Source organism: Ranitomeya variabilis, chromosome 1, assembly GCF_051348905.1.
Source record: "Ranitomeya variabilis isolate aRanVar5 chromosome 1, aRanVar5.hap1, whole genome shotgun sequence".
NCBI lineage: Eukaryota > Metazoa > Chordata > Amphibia > Anura > Dendrobatidae > Ranitomeya > Ranitomeya variabilis.
The window spans coordinates 790,483,972-790,502,393 of record NC_135232.1 but is presented as its reverse complement, the minus strand read 5'-3'; the positions used below and the strand labels follow the sequence as shown (position 1 = coordinate 790,502,393).

General features: G+C 46.4%; 1 protein-coding gene across 3 annotated transcripts in view; it reads right to left on the bottom strand.

Moving 5' to 3' along the window:
- Positions 1 to 18,422, bottom strand: part of SCAMP4 (secretory carrier membrane protein 4) — a 121,193-nt gene that overhangs the window by 22,517 nt on the left and 80,254 nt on the right. For all 3 annotated transcript variants that reach the window (XM_077273035.1, XM_077273053.1, XM_077273044.1), the window contains exon 6: positions 7,735 to 7,852. In XM_077273035.1, coding sequence (XP_077129150.1) covers positions 7,735 to 7,852 — 118 coding nt within the window. The remainder of the gene's footprint in view (positions 1 to 7,734; positions 7,853 to 18,422) is intronic.

Below are 18,422 nucleotides of genomic sequence, written 5' to 3'. Positions count from 1 at the left end.
AAAATAAAAAATCATATTTTTTCACAAAAATGATCTTTTCACCCCCAATTTTTTATTTTCCCAAGGGTGAGAGAAGAAATTGGACCCCAAAAATTGTTGTGCAATTTGTCCTGAGTACGCTGATACCCCATATGTGGGTGTAAACCATTGTTTGGGCGCAGGGCAGAGCTCGGAAGGGAAGGAGCGCCATTTGACTTTTCAATGCAAAATTGACTGGAATTGAGATGGGACGCCATGTTGCATTTAGAGAGCCCTTGATGTGCCTAAACATTGAAACCCCTAACAAGTGACACCATTTTGGAAAGTAGACCCCCTAAGGAACTTATCTAGATGTGTGGTGAGCACTTTGACCCAACAAGTGCTTCACAGAAGTTTATAATGCAGAGCCGTAAAAATAAAAAATCATATTTTTTCACAAAAATGATCTTTTCACCCCCATTTTTTTATTTCCCCAAGGGTAAGAGAAGAAATTAGACCACAAAAGTTGTTGTGCAATTTGTCCTGAGTACGACGATACCCCATATGTGGGTGTAAACCATTGTTTGGGCGCATAGCAGAGCTCAGAAGGGAAGAAGCGCTATTTTACTTTTCAATGCAAAATTGACTGGAATTAAGATGGGATGCCATGTTGCGTTTGGAGAGCCCCTGATGTGCCTAAACATTAAACCCCCCCACAAGTGACACCATTTTGGAAAGTACACCCCCTAAGGAACTTATCTAGATGTGTTTTGAGAGCTTTGAACCCCCAAGTGTTTCACTACAGTTTATAACGCAGAGCCGTGAAAATAATTTTTTTTTTTTTTTTCACAAAAATGAAATTTAGCCCCCAGTTTTGTATTTTCACAAGGGTATCAGGATAAATTGGACCCTAAAAGTTGTTGTCCAATTTGTCCTGAGTACGCTGATACCCCCTATGTGGGGGGGAACCACTGTTTGGGCGCATGACAGAGCTCAGAAGGGAAGGAGCGCCATTTGGAATGCAGACTTAAATGGATTGGTCTGCAGGCGTCACGTTGCATTTGCAGAGCCCCTGATGTACCCAAACAGTACAAACCCCCCACAAGTGACCCCATATTGGAAACTAGACCCCCCAAGGAACTTATCTAGATGTGTTGTGAGAACTTTGAACCCCCAAGTGTTTCATTACAGTTTATAACGCAGAGCCGTGAAAATAAAAATTATTTTTTTTTTCACAAAAATGATTTTTTAGCCCCCAGTTTTGTATTTTCACAAGGGTATCAGGATAAATTGGACCCTAAAAGTTGTTGTCCAATTTGTCCTGAGTACGCTGATACCCCCTATGTGGGGGGGAACCACTGTTTGGGCGCATGACAGAGCTCGGAAGGGAAGGAGCGCCATTTGGAATGCAGACTTAAATGGATTGGTCTGCAGGCGTCACGTTGCATTTGCAGAGCCCCTGATGTACCCAAATAGTACAAACCCCCCACAAGTGACCCCATATTGGAAACTAGACCTCCCAAGGAACTTATCTAGATGTGTTGTGAGAACTTTGAACCCCCAAGTGTTTCACTACAGTTTACAACGCAGAGCCGTGAAAATAAAACATATATTTTTTCCCACAAAAATGATTTTTAGCCCCCCAAATTTTTATTTTCCCAAGGATAACAAGAGAACTTGGACCCCAGAAGTTGTTGTTCAATTTGTCCCTAGTACGCTGATACCCCATATGTTGGGGTAAACCCCTTTTTGGACGCACGGGAGAGCTCGGAAGGGAAGGAGCACTGTTTTACTTTTTCAACGCAGAATTGGCTGGAATTGAGATTGGACGCCATGTCGCGTTTGGAGAGCCCCTGATGTGCCTGAACAGTGGAAACTCCCCAATTCTACCTGAAACCCTACCCCTAACCTCACCCCTAACCGTTTACTGAACATTTTCTGACAGTCATAAGTGCCACGTATATAAGTGCCACGTATATAAGTGCCACGTATGTAAGTGCCACGTATGTAAGTGCCACGTATATAAGTGCCACGTATATAAGTGCCACGTATATAAGTGCCACGTATATAAGTGCCACGTATATAAGTGCCACGTATTTAAGTGCCACGTATTTAAGTGCCACGTATTTAAGTGCCACGTATTTAAGTGCCACGTATTTAAGTGCCACGATATTTCAGTGCCACGTATTTCAGTGCCACGTATTTGTGGCACGTAAATACGTGGCACGTAAATACGTGGCACGTAAATACGTGGCACGTAAATACGTGGCACTTACATACGTGGCACTTACATACGTGGCACTTACATACGTGGCACTTACATACGTGGCACTTACATACGTGGCACTTATATACGTGGCACTTATATACGTGGCACTTATATACGTGGCCACTGAAATATCGTGGCACTTATATACGTATATACGTATATAAACGTATATTTCAGTGCCACGTATTTCAGTGCCACGTATTTCAGGTTAGGGGTAGGGTTAGGGATTTTTGTTTTTTTCTTGTTTTCTTGTGTTTTTCTATAAAAACGCATGCGTTTTACCGCGTTTACATGCATTTTTTCACACATGCGGTTTTTTTAAAAAACGCATGCAGATAAAAACGCAAGTGTGAAACCAGACTAAAAGACGCTTTTTATAGCAAAAAAGTTTTTGCGTCTCCACATTTTGAGACCTATAATTTTTCCACATTTTGGTCCACAGAGTCATGTGAGGTCTTGTTTTTTGCGGGACGAGTTGACGTTTTTATTGGTAACATTTTCGGACACGTGACCATTTTTTATCACTTTTTATTCCGATTTTTGTGAGGCAGAATAACCAAAAACCAGCTATTCATGAATTTCTTTTGGGAGAGGCGTTTATACCGTTCTGCGCTTGGTAAAATTGATAAAGCAGTTTTATTCGTCGGGTCAGTACGATTACAGCGATACCTCATTTATATCATTTTTTTATGTTTTGACGCTTTTATACGATAAAAACTATTTTATAGAAAAAATAATTATTTTGGTATCGCTTTATTCTCAGGACTATAACTTTTTTATTTTTTTGCTGATGATGCTGTATGGCGGCTCGTTTTTTGCGGGACAAGATGACGTTTTCAGCGGTAACATGGTTATTTATATCCGTCTTTTTGATCGCGTGTTATTCCACTTTTTGTTCGGCGGTATGGTAATAAAGCGTTGTTTTTTGCCTCGTTTTTTTTTTTTTTTTTCTTACGGTGTTTACTGAAGGGGTTAACTAGTGGGCCAGTTTTATAGGTTGGGTCGTTACGGACGCGGCGATACTAAATATGTGTACTTTTATTGTTTTTGTTTGGTTTTTTTAGATAAAGAAATGTATTTATGGGAATAATATTTTTTTTTTTATTATTATTTATTTAGGAATTTTTTTTTTTTTTTTTTACACATGTGGAAATTTTTTTTTTTACTTTTTTACTTTGTCCCAGGGGGGGACAATACAGATCGCTGATCTCACAGTGTGCACAGCACTCTGTGAGATCTCCGATCTCACTTACAGCCGTGCAGGCTGCAGCTTTCATCTGCAGCCTGCTCCGACCCGGAAGTGCTCCCTGCAGGACCCGGATACAGCCCCTCGGCCATTTTGGATCCGGGGCCTGCAGGGAGGAGACGTTCGGTACGAGGTGAGTACATCACCTTGTACCGATCGTCTCAGGGAAGCCCGCAGGGAGCCCCCTCCCTGCGCGATGCTTCCCTGTACCGCCGGTACACCGCGATCATGTTTGATCGCGGTGTGCCGGGGGTTAATGTGCCGGGGGCGGTCCGTGACCACTCCTGGCACATAGTGCCGGATGTCAGCTGCGATATGCAGCCGACACCCGGCCGCGATCGGCCGCGCTCCCCCCGTGAGCGCGGCCGATCGCGTATGACGTACTATACCGTCACCGGGAATTAAGGCCCACCCCACCTCGACGGTATAGTACGTCATACGGGATTAAGGGGTTAAAGTACTTACATATATCCTTACCCATAATGCATTCAGCTTTGATGGTAAACACTTCCACCAGCTCAGGGGCACTGCTATGGGGTGTCCCTGTGCCCCATCGTACGCAAACATGTTCCTGGGCTGGTGGGAGGAGACCATAGTGTTTGGGGGTGACGGTAGATGGTGGGATGAATATATATCTATTTAGTATAGGTATATAGATGATGTTTTTCTAGTGTGGACTGGTTCTAAGGAGGGATTTGAAGAGTTCATGAGACATCTAAACGTGAATGATGTGGGCCTGAGGTTCACCTCTGAGATCACAAACAAGGAATTGTCGTTCCGAGATGTAAAAATTGAAAAATAAGCAAATAGAGGGGTTGCAACCAGTATCTATAGGAAACCGACAAGTACAATATCAGCTTGCTGCATTGGCAGAGCCATCACCCAGCCCCCCTGAGGAGAGGGATTCCCAAGGGTCAATTCCTTAGACTGAGGAGGAATTACTCTAGATACAACATGTTCAAGAGCCAGGCAGGGGACATGTACAATAGGTTCCATGAGAAGGGATATCAGAAACATGTCCTTGATAGAGCCTATGATGTTGCAAGGAAGGCAGACAGACAAGCCCTGCTGCAGAAACATACAAGGAAGGATCCAGATGACATTCTAAGGATCATTGGTACATTTGATACTCAACATCAGGATATTAGAAAGATCCTTTCTAGACATTGGGACGTACTTAGGTTTGACCCGGACCTCAGAGATCTAGTGGGGGAACGTCCCAACATTACATTCAGAAAGGGAAAATCCATTAGGGACATGCTGGTGCAAAGCCAGTACCAGAGACCGAAGCCTGGGGATACATGGCTAAATAGGAGACCATGTGGTTTCTTTAAGTGTGGGAAGTGCAGCCTATGCAAATGGATGAGACCCTGTAAAAGGTTCCAGAGTTCCACCACGGGTAAAATGTTCTACCAGCGAGAATTTTCCAATTGTAAAACAGAAGGTGTGGTATATTTGGCGTCCTGCTCCTGTCCAAGAGACTATGTGGGAAAGACAAAGAGGGAGTTCAGGAGAAGAGTGGGGGAACATATGGGTGATATCCGTAATAAAAGAGATACTCCACTGGCCAAACACATGCACACCTATCATAGTGGGGATCCAACGGATGTGAGATTCATGATCATGGAGGTGGTGAAGGTGAATCCAAGGGGGGGTAACCACGACAGAATGATCCTCCAACGAGAATGCGAATGGATCTTCAGGTTGGAATCTCTGGAACCGAAGGGACTCAATGAGCAGATATCATACATGTGCTTCTTGTGAATGTGCGATAGAAGTCACCTAAATGCGAATAAATTTTGACCCTTTGTCCTTTCTAAGACTATGAGCCATACCATAATCTTGATGGATTTCCCATATCTTGGGGAATCACATGGATCTCCATGACATATTGATAAGAATATCGTCTTTTTGCATATCCTTATATGTACCTGCCTGCAATACTTACCGTCTTACTCCGCACGTTGGGTCAACCACCAGGCAAATCTGAACAACAGACATTCTAGGTTCACTGTATTGGATATATGCCAGTGTTTTAGTTTTAACAGGTGGTACCCTAGTGATATCGTACAATACGCAGCCAATATGTCTATATTATGAACTTTTAATGCTTAAGCATTTTCTCAATATCCTGTACAGGCCGCTAAATCAACTATAAAGTGGAGCTCGAGATACTGGTCAGACTCACCCTCTGCGGACACTTCATCCCTATTCGGTCACTATGAATGGGTATGGGCGCTAAAGTATATTTCTAGGCATCTTAATTAGCCCACAATGGGCCCAATATTATAGGTGATCGGATCTGGTGTCCAGAAGGGGAGTCACAGTAATAGAATGTGAATAGGCAGTGTCTCAAGTTGCCTAGGAACATAAAGGGACGCACTGATACTATGCATGTTTAGCGCTTAGGCGCTTGTATCTGCGGCGCTTGTTTTTGCAGCGTTCCTGTGCCCCAATAGCTGTCATGGACGATGGGGGCGTATCTGATGCTCTCCGATTGTGTATGGTTGCCGAGGCAACGTGTGCTGGAGGCGGCATGCGCAGTCGGATCACCTCAGTGTACTCCGCTCCCACGGGAGACTGAGGACCGGAAGCGGATATTGAGTAGCGTCACTAGAGGACAGCCCTGTTTCCCTGGTGGCGTGCGGTCCAAGGTGAGCATGCGCAATGATGTGCAAGGGCGCTGTTAGGATTAGATCTAGGCGCCTTCTATTTTGCCTGCACCCCGGAATGGACATGCGCAGCTGATGGTCCTGGACGCCACAGGAAATGAAAGGGAGGAGCCCTGTGCGTGACGTTGGCGGTGGTTATAAAAGTAGATACTCTCTATCTGGCAGATTGCTACTGATCATCAGATATGACACATATCATCTTTGCATCGGCCTCCTAATGAGCCTTAATGGGTGAAACGCGTCGAGGCGGTAATTAGTATTGGCGTATGGGAAACCACCGCAGACACATCTTGAGATGAGTATAATTGAATCCCACATATCTTGATATATATGCAAGGTGTGTGTACTACCAGCACCGGATTGATGTGCAGGGGATCAAACTAATGACGCATCTATCTAACCAAATGTAGGAGTTATCCTCACTGCAACTATCTTTGTGGAATATACAGGTCATTTGGTGATCCTTGCTCTACTATATGGGATTTTTAAGAGTGATATGCAAATCACTCAGGTTGGAATAGTAGTGTTCTCCTACAGTTCGGTGTCATCTATTGAATTTATATGCGCCAAGTGTTCATACATTGTTTTTACATATTTGGGGACCCAGCTTTTCCCTAGTATAGGCAGCCCTCTGTATAGTGTTAGAGGACCCTCTAGGCTGTGGGTAGAGGCTCTCACTAGCAGCAGTAGGGTGTATCAGGGCCTTCAGGGTCAGCCGTCGTGGAGCGGGGGCGCCACAACGTTTCCCCCTAGGGCGTCAACCTCCGCAGCCAGGTAGGGGCGAGTATAGACGCTGAAGCTAGGGGTGTCTAGGTTTCCCCATTAGTTTTCGGGTTATTTTTCTGTTTGAGCACGAGTTTTGTTTTGTGTTTTTTAGTCACGTTAGTTTGCCTTGGTTTTAATAATAAAAGTATTTTTATGTTAGGGTATTTATTCATGATTAATGCAAAAGGCATGTAGTATGGAATAATCATTTTAACAAATGTATAAAACTAACCAAATTGACAATGCTTGTATGGTATATACTGTCATGCTCAAAAGATTTGAGATGGAGACAAACGTAATAAGGAAAAGGTGATAACCAAGTGGCTTGGTGATCAAAACATTGAAATTTTGAGTCCACAGCCAAGAAATTCCTCAGGTCTCAATCCCATTGACAGTCAGTGGTCAGTCCTCAAAAAGCAGATGGACAAACAGAAACACAGAAATTGTGATTAACTGTAATTGGACAAGAATTGATTGTCATCAGTCAGGATTTGACCCAAGAGGTGATATCCAGCATGACCGGGTGAATAGAAGAAGTCTTGAAATTTTAAGGAATACGGGATAACACTGTAAATATTGTATCTTCACGTAAACTTGATTTAAAAATATAGAAACTTATGAAAAAATTATAATTGTACTCCATCGTAACCATAGAAACATCTGACTAAAACGTCTAAAATCAGTGAAGCAGAAAACTGTGGGGAAACCAAAATTTGTTTCAGTCTCAAAACTTTTGTAGTTCTGTCATGAATTCAATGTCAAAAGGTAAAAGTTATTTTTTTATGTCAGCTTGCTAAAAAATATTTTTTAGAACGTGTACTTACTCGGAGTAATGCCAAAGCTGTCACCACAGCGCTAACCGTAAACATCACGGCAGGGAACAGCATCACTATTGCAGCCCCTACATTAGTGCCGAAAAAGGATCCAGCAGCCAGCCAACCACTGCAACAGAAAGATCTTACAATTACAATAGCAGATAGTTCACTCTTTGTTTTGTTTGCAATTTTTGTCAGATGTGATGAGTAACACAGTGCAATGCTCCTTATCAAAATGTGGTGAGCTCAGATGCACTGTCTTAATAAGTCAATGGGTCCATCTTTGTATAAGGCACTGCTCCTTCACTTTCATTAAAAACAGAAGCTACAAATTATGGATGTGAACATAGTCTTAAGTGCTTGAGTTTATAGTCTTCTTCGGGTAAAGTCACAAGTGGCAGATTTGTGAAAAGGTTTCTGGGATTGAAAGACAGCTCCATTCATCTAAATAAGTAATAAAGTAATAATAAAATAATAAAAGTTGCTTTTGTGAAAAGTGCTAAAAGTTCTGCAACTCCTTTCAGATGAATGGCATACATATACAATATTCCTATATTCCTAAACAATGATGTTTCCTTAACAATAAAAGCTAAGCAAAAGTGACAGCATTCATGGGAAGGCAGACTTTGAAGAGGTTGCTTGGGACTGCCATATTGTTGACCAATCCATTGGATAAGCTGGGGACTGGTACCTGTCTACACCACTAAATAAATGATATATCATTGGCCTGCAGCTAGATTTATTTTATGGGAAGGTCATCAACATGTGAGTCCTTGGGCAACTTTTTTAATCTCCCTGCTGTAAATATGCAATCCAGAAAAATCCGAGACACCCTAGATGAACCTTATAAAACCTTGATCTTTATTCTAAATTGTTAACAAACTTCATGATAGTGACACAAAATAAGGCAGCATTTCAGCCATGTGGCCTTTCTCAAGCCTAAAAATACAGTCACAGTACACAGACATGCAACACAAGGTTAATGATCTCCACCACTTCTTCCTCCTCTGTGCCCATCCCGGTAGCCATTGTAGCCATCTAGTGCATTGAAAAAACAACAGCATTAAAAGCACCATAAAAACATATACACATACACTTGCTGTATAAGAGAATGTAAAGGTAATCCATAGGGGCTCAGAATATAGAATATTCCTGCTGGGCCCCTGGACTGCGGTGACCTCGGTGAGATCACCACTAGCAAAGTGAGAAAAAAATCTCACGGTGCAGCCGTAAGTTCACCGCAGTTCACCATAAGAAATTTCTCCCGATGCACTGCGGTGAACTCACCTCTGTACCGTGAGACTTTTTCTCACTGCTAAGTTTAGACTCTGCAACCTGGAATGTGTCATGTTCATCATAAATCACATCTTGTAAAAAAAAGGCACTGACAGAAATCTTTTCTGTGACTTGGGGAACTTAAGACAATGCCCAGGTCTGAGGACCCTCTTGCAGAAGAAACATAATTGTTCCCAGCCACTGAGACTCATCCTTTGAAGACTGAGACACATCATACCTGTAACTGAGATTTAGTAAGTTTTGTACCTTTATCCCTTTTATTTTATAATTGTTTGTACATATTTGAATTTTGTCTCTTGTAATATCTTTTGTAATTTTTGTAAAAACTGCCGAATTTTTCTGGAGTAAACTTATAAATTTGCTAGCTTCGTTCTTTTTGCTCTATGATCGAACAGACATTCACGCTACCTGGGGTTGGTTTCTGACCCGATATAGACTTTGTAACGGACTGGGCTTATATCTAACAAGGAACTGGTGGCAGCATAGTGTTCTGGTGTTAATTGGGGCATCCTGGCAGTGACGGACACCAGCATGTGACAGGGCAGCCTCTCCGGTGACTACTTATCCTAGGTACATTTCCCTGGCTAACCTGAGGGTAAGTAGGGTGCCAGTGAGCTGCGAATGTGTAAACACCATCACAGATTAGTGACGGCGGGGTGATTACCATATTCCCCGACTCTCTTGTGGGAGTGGGTTTTCGTGACAACCCCAAACTGTTATTTCTCTTCCAAAAATTTCTTAGGAAGGGCAACTATAGGTTCAGAAGAAACAAACTGCATATCAAGCAGAGAGCTTTAGGAAATCTTCAAACTAGTTACCTTAGCCTACAACGGATCTTGCAACAAATCAAGGCTCTGTTATTCCTTAGCCAGATCCTGAATCATTTAAGCCAGATTCACCCGCTGATGACAGAGCATGTGAACACAGTCGACACCTGGAGGACTTACAGCAGGCCTGGCCTTATTGGGCTGCAGGGAAAATCCCATACAAAAAACTGACAGCCAGCACGCCTCTACATACTAGAGGACAGCCAAGCTGATAAGACAGCCAAGCTGCCACTCACAATGCTGACAGCCTGATACGCCCTTGCAATCCAAAGGTCAGCTGAACTGTCACTCACTGCGTCCCTAAGACACAGTCAATGGTGGGATCGTGACAACTTCGTACAAAAGCTTTTGTTAGTGATGACAGCTTTTGTATGAAGAATCTAGTCGCATGCATTGCTCATGTGTGATTTTGGCCCATTCTCCCACACAAACACTCTTCAAATCCTGAAGTTTGGATGGGCTTCTTTCATGAACTCTAGATTTTAGTTCCTTTCATACACTTTCTATTGGATTCAGGTCAGGTGATTGGCTGGGCAATTCTAGCAGTTTTATTTTTTTCCTCTGAAACCAATTGAGAGTTCCTAACCTGCGTGTTTTGGATCATTGTCTTGCCGAAATGTCTACCCTCAATTAATCTTCATCATTCTGGTAGATGGCTGCAGATTTTTTTATCACGAATGTCTAGGTACATTTGTCTATTCTGCTTCCTTAAATTATATGAAGTTTGCCAGTGCTGTATGCTTAAAAACAACCCCACATCATGATGTTCCCACCTCCAAACTTCACTGTTTGGGGTGATATGCAGTGCCTTTTGGCCTCCAAACATGGTGTGTATTATGGCATCCAAAGAGTTTAATTTTGGTCTCATCTGACCAGTCCATAAATCTGGCAAAAAATAAGAGACCACTGCAAAATTTTCAGTTTCTCTGATTTTTCTCTTTATAGGTATAATTTTGAGTAAAATGTAAATTGTTCTTTTAGTCTATAAACTTCTGACAACATGTCTCAGAATTTCCGAGCAATAAATTTTGTATTTTTTTTTTTCTGAAAAGGAGAAATTATCAAAATTAAATAAAAAAACATAATCATTAAGAAACAACAATACTAATGTTTTAACTCAGGAAGTGTTCAGAAATCAATATTTCGTTTAATAACCATGATTTTTAATCAAAGCTTTCATGCGTCTTGGCATGCTATCCACCACTCTTTCACACTGTTTCTGGAGCAAAAATGTAAGCAGTTCTTCTTTGTTTGATGGCTTGTGACTATCCATAATCCTCTTCATTACATTCCAGAGGTTTTCAATGGGGTTCAGGACTGGAGATTGAGCTGGCCATGACAGGGTTTTGATGTGGTGGTCTCTTAATTGTTGCCAGAGCTGTATATTCTCTCAGTATTTCACAGGCTTGTCTAAATGTTGTTGAACTAACTTCAAATGCACTTGAGCATGCTTTTTGTTCAGCAACAGTTTTGCATGGTGCACGTGGATACAGGCCACGGAGGTTGAATGCATTACTGTACAGCATATAGCTGCTCATTCCAGGTCTTTCTGTAACTCTCCACAGGTGGTCCTTGGTCTTGGACAACTCTTCTGATAATTAATTCTTTTCACTCCTCTGTATGAAATTTTGCTGGGAGTACTTGGTTGTGGTTTTACTATGGTGAAATTATGTTCTTTCCACTTCTGGATTATGGCCTCAGCAGTAGTGTTGAGCGATACTTTCCGATATCGGAAAGTATCGGTATCGGAAAGTATCGGCCGATACCGTCAAAATATCGGATCCAATCCGATACCGATACCCGATCCCAATGCAAGTCAATGGGACGAAAATATCGGAATTAAAATAAACCCTTTATACACTTGTAGGTTCATTCTACATGAAGGAAAACAACTAAGAATAATGTAGGATGTATTGGGGGACGTGGCGGAGACATTAAAGGCACAGAGGTTTAGCCCAATGTAATAGAATAGCAGGATTTTTTTTTTTTTGGATGACGTTCGGCGTTAGAAAGAATTTGACTATGTTAATTTTTTTTTTTTTTTTATGCCACATATTGATGTTTCACTACTTCAACGCCCTTCACCTTCTTTTTTTCTTCTCCCACGCTTTCTTCTTCATTATCCTCATCATCAGCTTCTTTGACATCAACTTCTTCACCTTATTCATCTTCTTCTTCATCTTCTACCTATTATTTTTTGGGTTACATTGTTCATATTCTTTTTATTTTACTATTATCTTCATCATATTCTACTTCTTCATCATATTCTTATTTGTGACAGGCATTCCTGTAGTTGTTATCTATAAAAGTTTGAAGATTACACCTTCCGTTCTGCCTGTCACAAAACAGTTACATTTGTCCGCGTTCAGTTTGGCCTGCAGCATCAGGCTTTATCCAGGGGCACCACGAGGAGGAACGGACTCACCCCCATACACTGCTTAGTCTTCTTCTGCTTATAATTTAGATAATATTTTTTGCTCTGATATTTAGTGTTATGCTTAATGTTCTTCTGCTCTTTGTTCTGCAGCCTCTTGTTCTTCTGCTTCTCGGTCTTCCAGGTCGTCGTCGTCTCCAGGGTCGTCGTCTCCAGGGTCGTCGTCTCCCGGCTCATCGTCATCGGGGTGGTCTTCAGGGTCGTCGTCTCCGGGGTCGTCGTCATCACGGTGGTCTTCAGGGTCATCGTCTCCAGGGTCGTCGTCATCACGGTGGTTGTCGTCTCTGGTGTCGTCGTCATCTTAGGGGTGTTCTTCCGGGTCATCGTGTTTAGTCTCTTGAACTTGGAAATGTAGCAGAAGGTACAAGAAGGCTGAGAAAATGCCGAGAACCAGCTGATGGAACTGGAACTCGGATGGCTACCCAAAGGTCCAAGAGCCAATGGAACTACCGAGGACCAGCTGACGTTACTGGAACCCGGTTACTAAGCAGGAGGTACCCGTGCCTGAAAGCACTACCAAGGACCACCTGACGTTGGTGGAACTCGGATACCCAGAGGGAGGCACCTAAGCCAAAGGCTCTGCCCGGAACCAGCTGACGGTACTGGAACCAGGATGGGGAGCAGAAGGTACAAGAGCAAAAGACAGTGCCGAGAACCAGCTGACGGTGCTGGAACCCGGATGGGTAGCCGAAGGTCCAAGAGCCAATGGAACTACCGAGGACCAGCTGACGTTACTGGAACCCGGTTACTAAGCAGGAGGTACCCGTGCCTGAAAGCACTACCAAGGACCACCTGACGTTGGTGGAACTCGGATACCCAGAGGGAGGCACCTAAGCCAAAGGCTCTGCCCGGAACCAGCTGACGGTACTGGAACCAGGATGGGGAGCAGAAGGTACAAGAGCAAGTGTCTGCGTGGCTGTTGCAGGACACGATGCCGGCTGCACAGCAGGGGAACAGCTGGCGGTGCTGAACCCCACTGACACATTGGCGAGGTGTTTTTCTCTGTGCAGCTAGCAGTACCGGGCCCCAACTGGCGGTGTTGGAGCCCGGGCTCTGCAGGGGGAGCAGAGTGTAGGCCGAAGCCTAATCGAACCAATTTCAAAGGTAACCTTTAACCCCCCCTCAGGGGTTACAAAGTAGAAGAGCCACAGCTTATGCAGCAGTAGTGGTGCACAAGTCAAAGGTTGCTCTTTTAATTTGGCTCCTTGCACACGCTGAATGGAACACGTATAACATTTAGCCCTTTATACAGTCAAACTGTGTTGGAGGCGCGAGTTCCCTTTGTAATGAGACGCAGCACAGATGTCAAGAATCCCACCTTGGTGCTGGGTGCAGCCTCCTGAGCGTTGTTATTTGCTGTACAGGAGTCTGCGCTGTCGTGTTATCCCCTGGCCTAGCGCTGTTAGCGCTGCCCATCTTCTGACCTCATTTAATGTTGGCTGGTGCGGTTCGCGATGCCCATGAATCACAGCCCCGCAGTGTATTGACATAGTTAAAACACTGCGGGGCTGGGATTCATGGCCTGGCGCAGTACATATGTTCGCCTCTCGCTTGGGTTCTTACACCTGCTTCAGACTATGTGGCGTCAGCTGATCCCTTATCGCATGCCACGGCCATGAAGCCGCACAGTCTGAAGAAGGCGGAAGGAGATGAGGGACAGGCGAACTGATGCACTGCTCATGCCCATCAAACACACCCTCGCACTCCCAAGAAATAAGACACCGAGGGGCGTTGTGTGGGTCAGGGCGGCCGCAGAGGCGCAGGCAGCCAAACAATGATGCCAGAAGACGGGCAGCGCTACCAAGGGGGTTGCAGCGTGTCATTACAAAGGAAAGTCACACCACCGGGACGGTTAAATGGTCACACAGAGGACACATTTTAGACGTGTTTTCCGTTCCACATGTGCGAGGAGAATACGTTTATGAGCCACCTTGCACACATGCAGCATTACCGCTGTACAAGGTGGCCTTAAAAACGTACAAACGCCTGGGGGAGGGGGGACAGGTTCCCTTCAATTTCAGTTCTGGTGTCTGCGTGGCTTTTGCAGGACACGATGCCGGCTGCACAGCAGGGGAACAGCTGGCGGTGCTGAACCCCACTGACACATTGGCGAGGTGTTTTTCTCTGTGCAGCTAGCAGTACCGGGCCCCAACTGGCGGTGTTGGAGCCCGGGGTCAGCAGGAGGAGGAGAGGGAGCAGAGTGTAGGCCGAAGCCTGCACTGGCGGCAGCTTTGGGTCTGTTGTGCCTGCGTGGCTGTTGCAGGACACGTTGCCGGCTGCACAGCAGGGGAACAGCTGGCGGTGCTGAACCCCACTGACACATTGGCGAGGTGTTTTTCTCTGTGCAGCTAGCAGTACCGGGCCCCAACTGGCGGTGTTGGAGCCCGGGCTCTGCAGGGGGAGCAGAGTGTAGGCCGAAGCCTAATCGAACCAATTTCAAAGGTAACCTTTAACCCCCCCTCAGGGGTTACAAAGTAGAAGAGCCACAGCTTATGCAGCAGTAGTGGTGCACAAGTCAAAGGTTGCTCTTTTAATTTGGCTCCTTGCACACGCTGAATGGAACACGTATAACATTTAGCCCTTTATACAGTCAAACTGTGTTGGAGGCGCGAGTTCCCTTTGTAATGAGACGCAGCACAGATGTCAAGAATCCCACCTTGGTGCTGGGTGCAGCCTCCTGAGCGTTGTTATTTGCTGTACAGGAGTCTGCGCTGTCGTGTTATCCCCTGGCCTAGCGCTGTTAGCGCTGCCCATCTTCTGACCTCATTTAATGTTGGCTGGTGCGGTTCGCGATGCCCATGAATCACAGCCCCGCAGTGTATTGACATAGTTAAAACACTGCGGGGCTGGGATTCATGGCCTGGCGCAGTACATATGTTCGCCTCTCGCTTGGGTTCTTACACCTGCTTCAGACTATGTGGCGTCAGCTGATCCCTTATCGCATGCCACGGCCATGAAGCCGCACAGTCTGAAGAAGGCGGAAGGAGATGAGGGACAGGCGAACTGATGCACTGCTCATGCCCATCAAACACACCCTCGCACTCCCAAGAAATAAGACACCGAGGGGCGTTGTGTGGGTCAGGGCGGCCGCAGAGGCGCAGGCAGCCAAACAATGATGCCAGAAGACGGGCAGCGCTACCAAGGGGGTTGCAGCGTGTCATTACAAAGGAAAGTCACACCACCGGGACGGTTAAATGGTCACACAGAGGACACATTTTAGACGTGTTTTCCGTTCCACATGTGCGAGGAGAATACGTTTATGAGCCACCTTGCACACATGCAGCATTACCGCTGTACAAGGTGGCCTTAAAAACGTACAAACGCCTGGGTGAGGGGGGACAGGTTCCCTTCAATTTCAGTTCTGGTGTCTGCGTGGCTTTTGCAGGACACGATGCCGGCTGCACAGCAGGGGAACAGCTGGCGGTGCTGAACCCCACTGACACATTGGCGAGGTGTTTTTCTCTGTGCAGCTAGCAGTACCGGGCCCCAACTGGCGGTGTTGGAGCCCGGGGTCAGCAGGAGGAGGAGAGGGAGCAGAGTGTAGGCCGAAGCCTGCACTGGCGGCAGCTTTGGGTCTGTTGTGCCTGCGTGGCTGTTGCAGGACACGTTGCCGGCTGCACAGCAGGGGAACAGCTGGCGGTGCTGAACCCCACTGACACATTGGCGAGGTGTTTTTCTCTGTGCAGCTAGCAGTACCGGGCCCCAACTGGCGGTGTTGGAGCCCGGGCTCTGCAGGGGGAGCAGAGTGTAGGCCGAAGCCTAATCGAACCAATTTCAAAGGTAACCTTTAACCCCCCCTCAGGGGTTACAAAGTAGAAGAGCCACAGCTTATGCAGCAGTAGTGGTGCACAAGTCAAAGGTTGCTCTTTTAATTTGGCTCCTTGCACACGCTGAATGGAACACGTATAACATTTAGCCCTTTATACAGTCAAACTGTGTTGGAGGCGCGAGTTCCCTTTGTAATGAGACGCAGCACAGATGTCAAGAATCCCACCTTGGTGCTGGGTGCAGCCTCCTGAGCGTTGTTATTTGCTGTACAGGAGTCTGCGCTGTCGTGTTATCCCCTGGCCTAGCGCTGCCCATCTTCTGACCTCATTTAATGTTGGCTGGTGCGGTTCGCGATGCCCATGAATCACAGCCCCGCAGTGTATTGACATAGTTAAAACACTGCGGGGCTGGGATTCATGGCCTGGCGCAGTACATATGTTCGCCTCTCGCTTGGGTTCTTACACCTGCTTCAGACTATGTGGCGTCAGCTGATCCCTTATCGCATGCCACGGCCATGAAGCCGCACAGTCTGAAGAAGGCGGAAGGAGATGAGGGACAGGCGAACTGATGCACTGCTCATGCCCATCAAACACACCCTCGCACTCCCAAGAAATAAGACACCGAGGGGCGTTGTGTGGGTCAGGGCGGCCGCAGAGGCGCAGGCAGTCAAACAATGATGCCAGAAGACGGGCAGCGCTACCAAGGGGGTTGCAGCGTGTCATTACAAAGGAAACTCACACCACCGGGACGGTTAAATGGTCACACAGAGGACACATTTTAGACGTGTTTTCCGTTCCACATGTGCGAGGAGAATACGTTTATGAGCCACCTTGCACACATGCAGCATTACCGCTGTACAAGGTGGCCTTAAAAACGTACAAACGCCTGGGGGAGGGGGGACAGGTTCCCTTCAATTTCAGTTCTGGTGTCTGCGTGGCTTTTGCAGGACACGATGCCGGCTGCACAGCAGGGGAACAGCTGGCGGTGCTGAACCCCACTGACACATTGGCGAGGTGTTTTTCTCTGTGCAGCTAGCAGTACCGGGCCCCAACTGGCGGTGTTGGAGCCCGGGGTCAGCAGGAGGAGGAGAGGGAGCAGAGTGTAGGCCGAAGCCTGCACTGGCGGCAGCTTTGGGTCTGTTGTGCCTGCGTGGCTGTTGCAGGACACGTTGCCGGCTGCACAGCAGGGGAACAGCTGGCGGTGCTGAACCCCACTGACACATTGGCGAGGTGTTTTTCTCTGTGCAGCTAGCAGTACCGGGCCCCAACTGGCGGTGTTGGAGCCCGGGCTCTGCAGGGGGAGCAGAGTGTAGGCCGAAGCCTAATCGAACCAATTTCAAAGGTAACCTTTAACCCCCCCTCAGGGGTTACAAAGTAGAAGAGCCACAGCTTATGCAGCAGTAGTGGTGCACAAGTCAAAGGTTGCTCTTTTAATTTGGCTCCTTGCACACGCTGAATGGAACACGTATAACATTTAGCCCTTTATACAGTCAAACTGTGTTGGAGGCGCGAGTTCCCTTTGTAATGAGACGCAGCACAGATGTCAAGAATCCCACCTTGGTGCTGGGTGCAGCCTCCTGAGCGTTGTTATTTGCTGTATAGGAGTCTGCGCTGTCGTGTTATCCCCTGGCCTAGCGCTGTTAGCGCTGCCCATCTTCTGACCTCATTTAATGTTGGCTGGTGCGGTTCGCGATGCCCATGAATCACAGCCCCGCAGTGTATTGACATAGTTAAAACACTGCGGGGCTGGGATTCATGGCCTGGCGCAGTACATATGTTCGCCTCTCGCTTGGGTTCTTACACCTGCTTCAGACTATGTGGCGTCAGCTGATCCCTTATCGCATGCCACGGCCATGAAGCCGCACAGTCTGAAGAAGGCGGAAGGAGATGAGGGACAGGCGAACTGATGCACTGCTCATGCCCATCAAACACACCCTCGCACTCCCAAGAAATAAGACACCGAGGGGCGTTGTGTGGGTCAGGGCGGCCGCAGAGGCGCAGGCAGCCAAACAATGATGCCAGAAGACGGGCAGCGCTACCAAGGGGGTTGCAGCGTGTCATTACAAAGGAAAGTCACACCACCGGGACGGTTAAATGGTCACACAGAGGACACATTTTAGACGTGTTTTCCGTTCCACATGTGCGAGGAGAATACGTTTATGAGCCACCTTGCACACATGCAGCATTACCGCTGTACAAGGTGGCCTTAAAAACGTACAAACGCCTGGGTGAGGGGGGACAGGTTCCCTTCAATTTCAGTTCTGGTGTCTGCGTGGCTTTTGCAGGACACGATGCCGGCTGCACAGCAGGGGAACAGCTGGCGGTGCTGAACCCCACTGACACATTGGCGAGGTGTTTTTCTCTGTGCAGCTA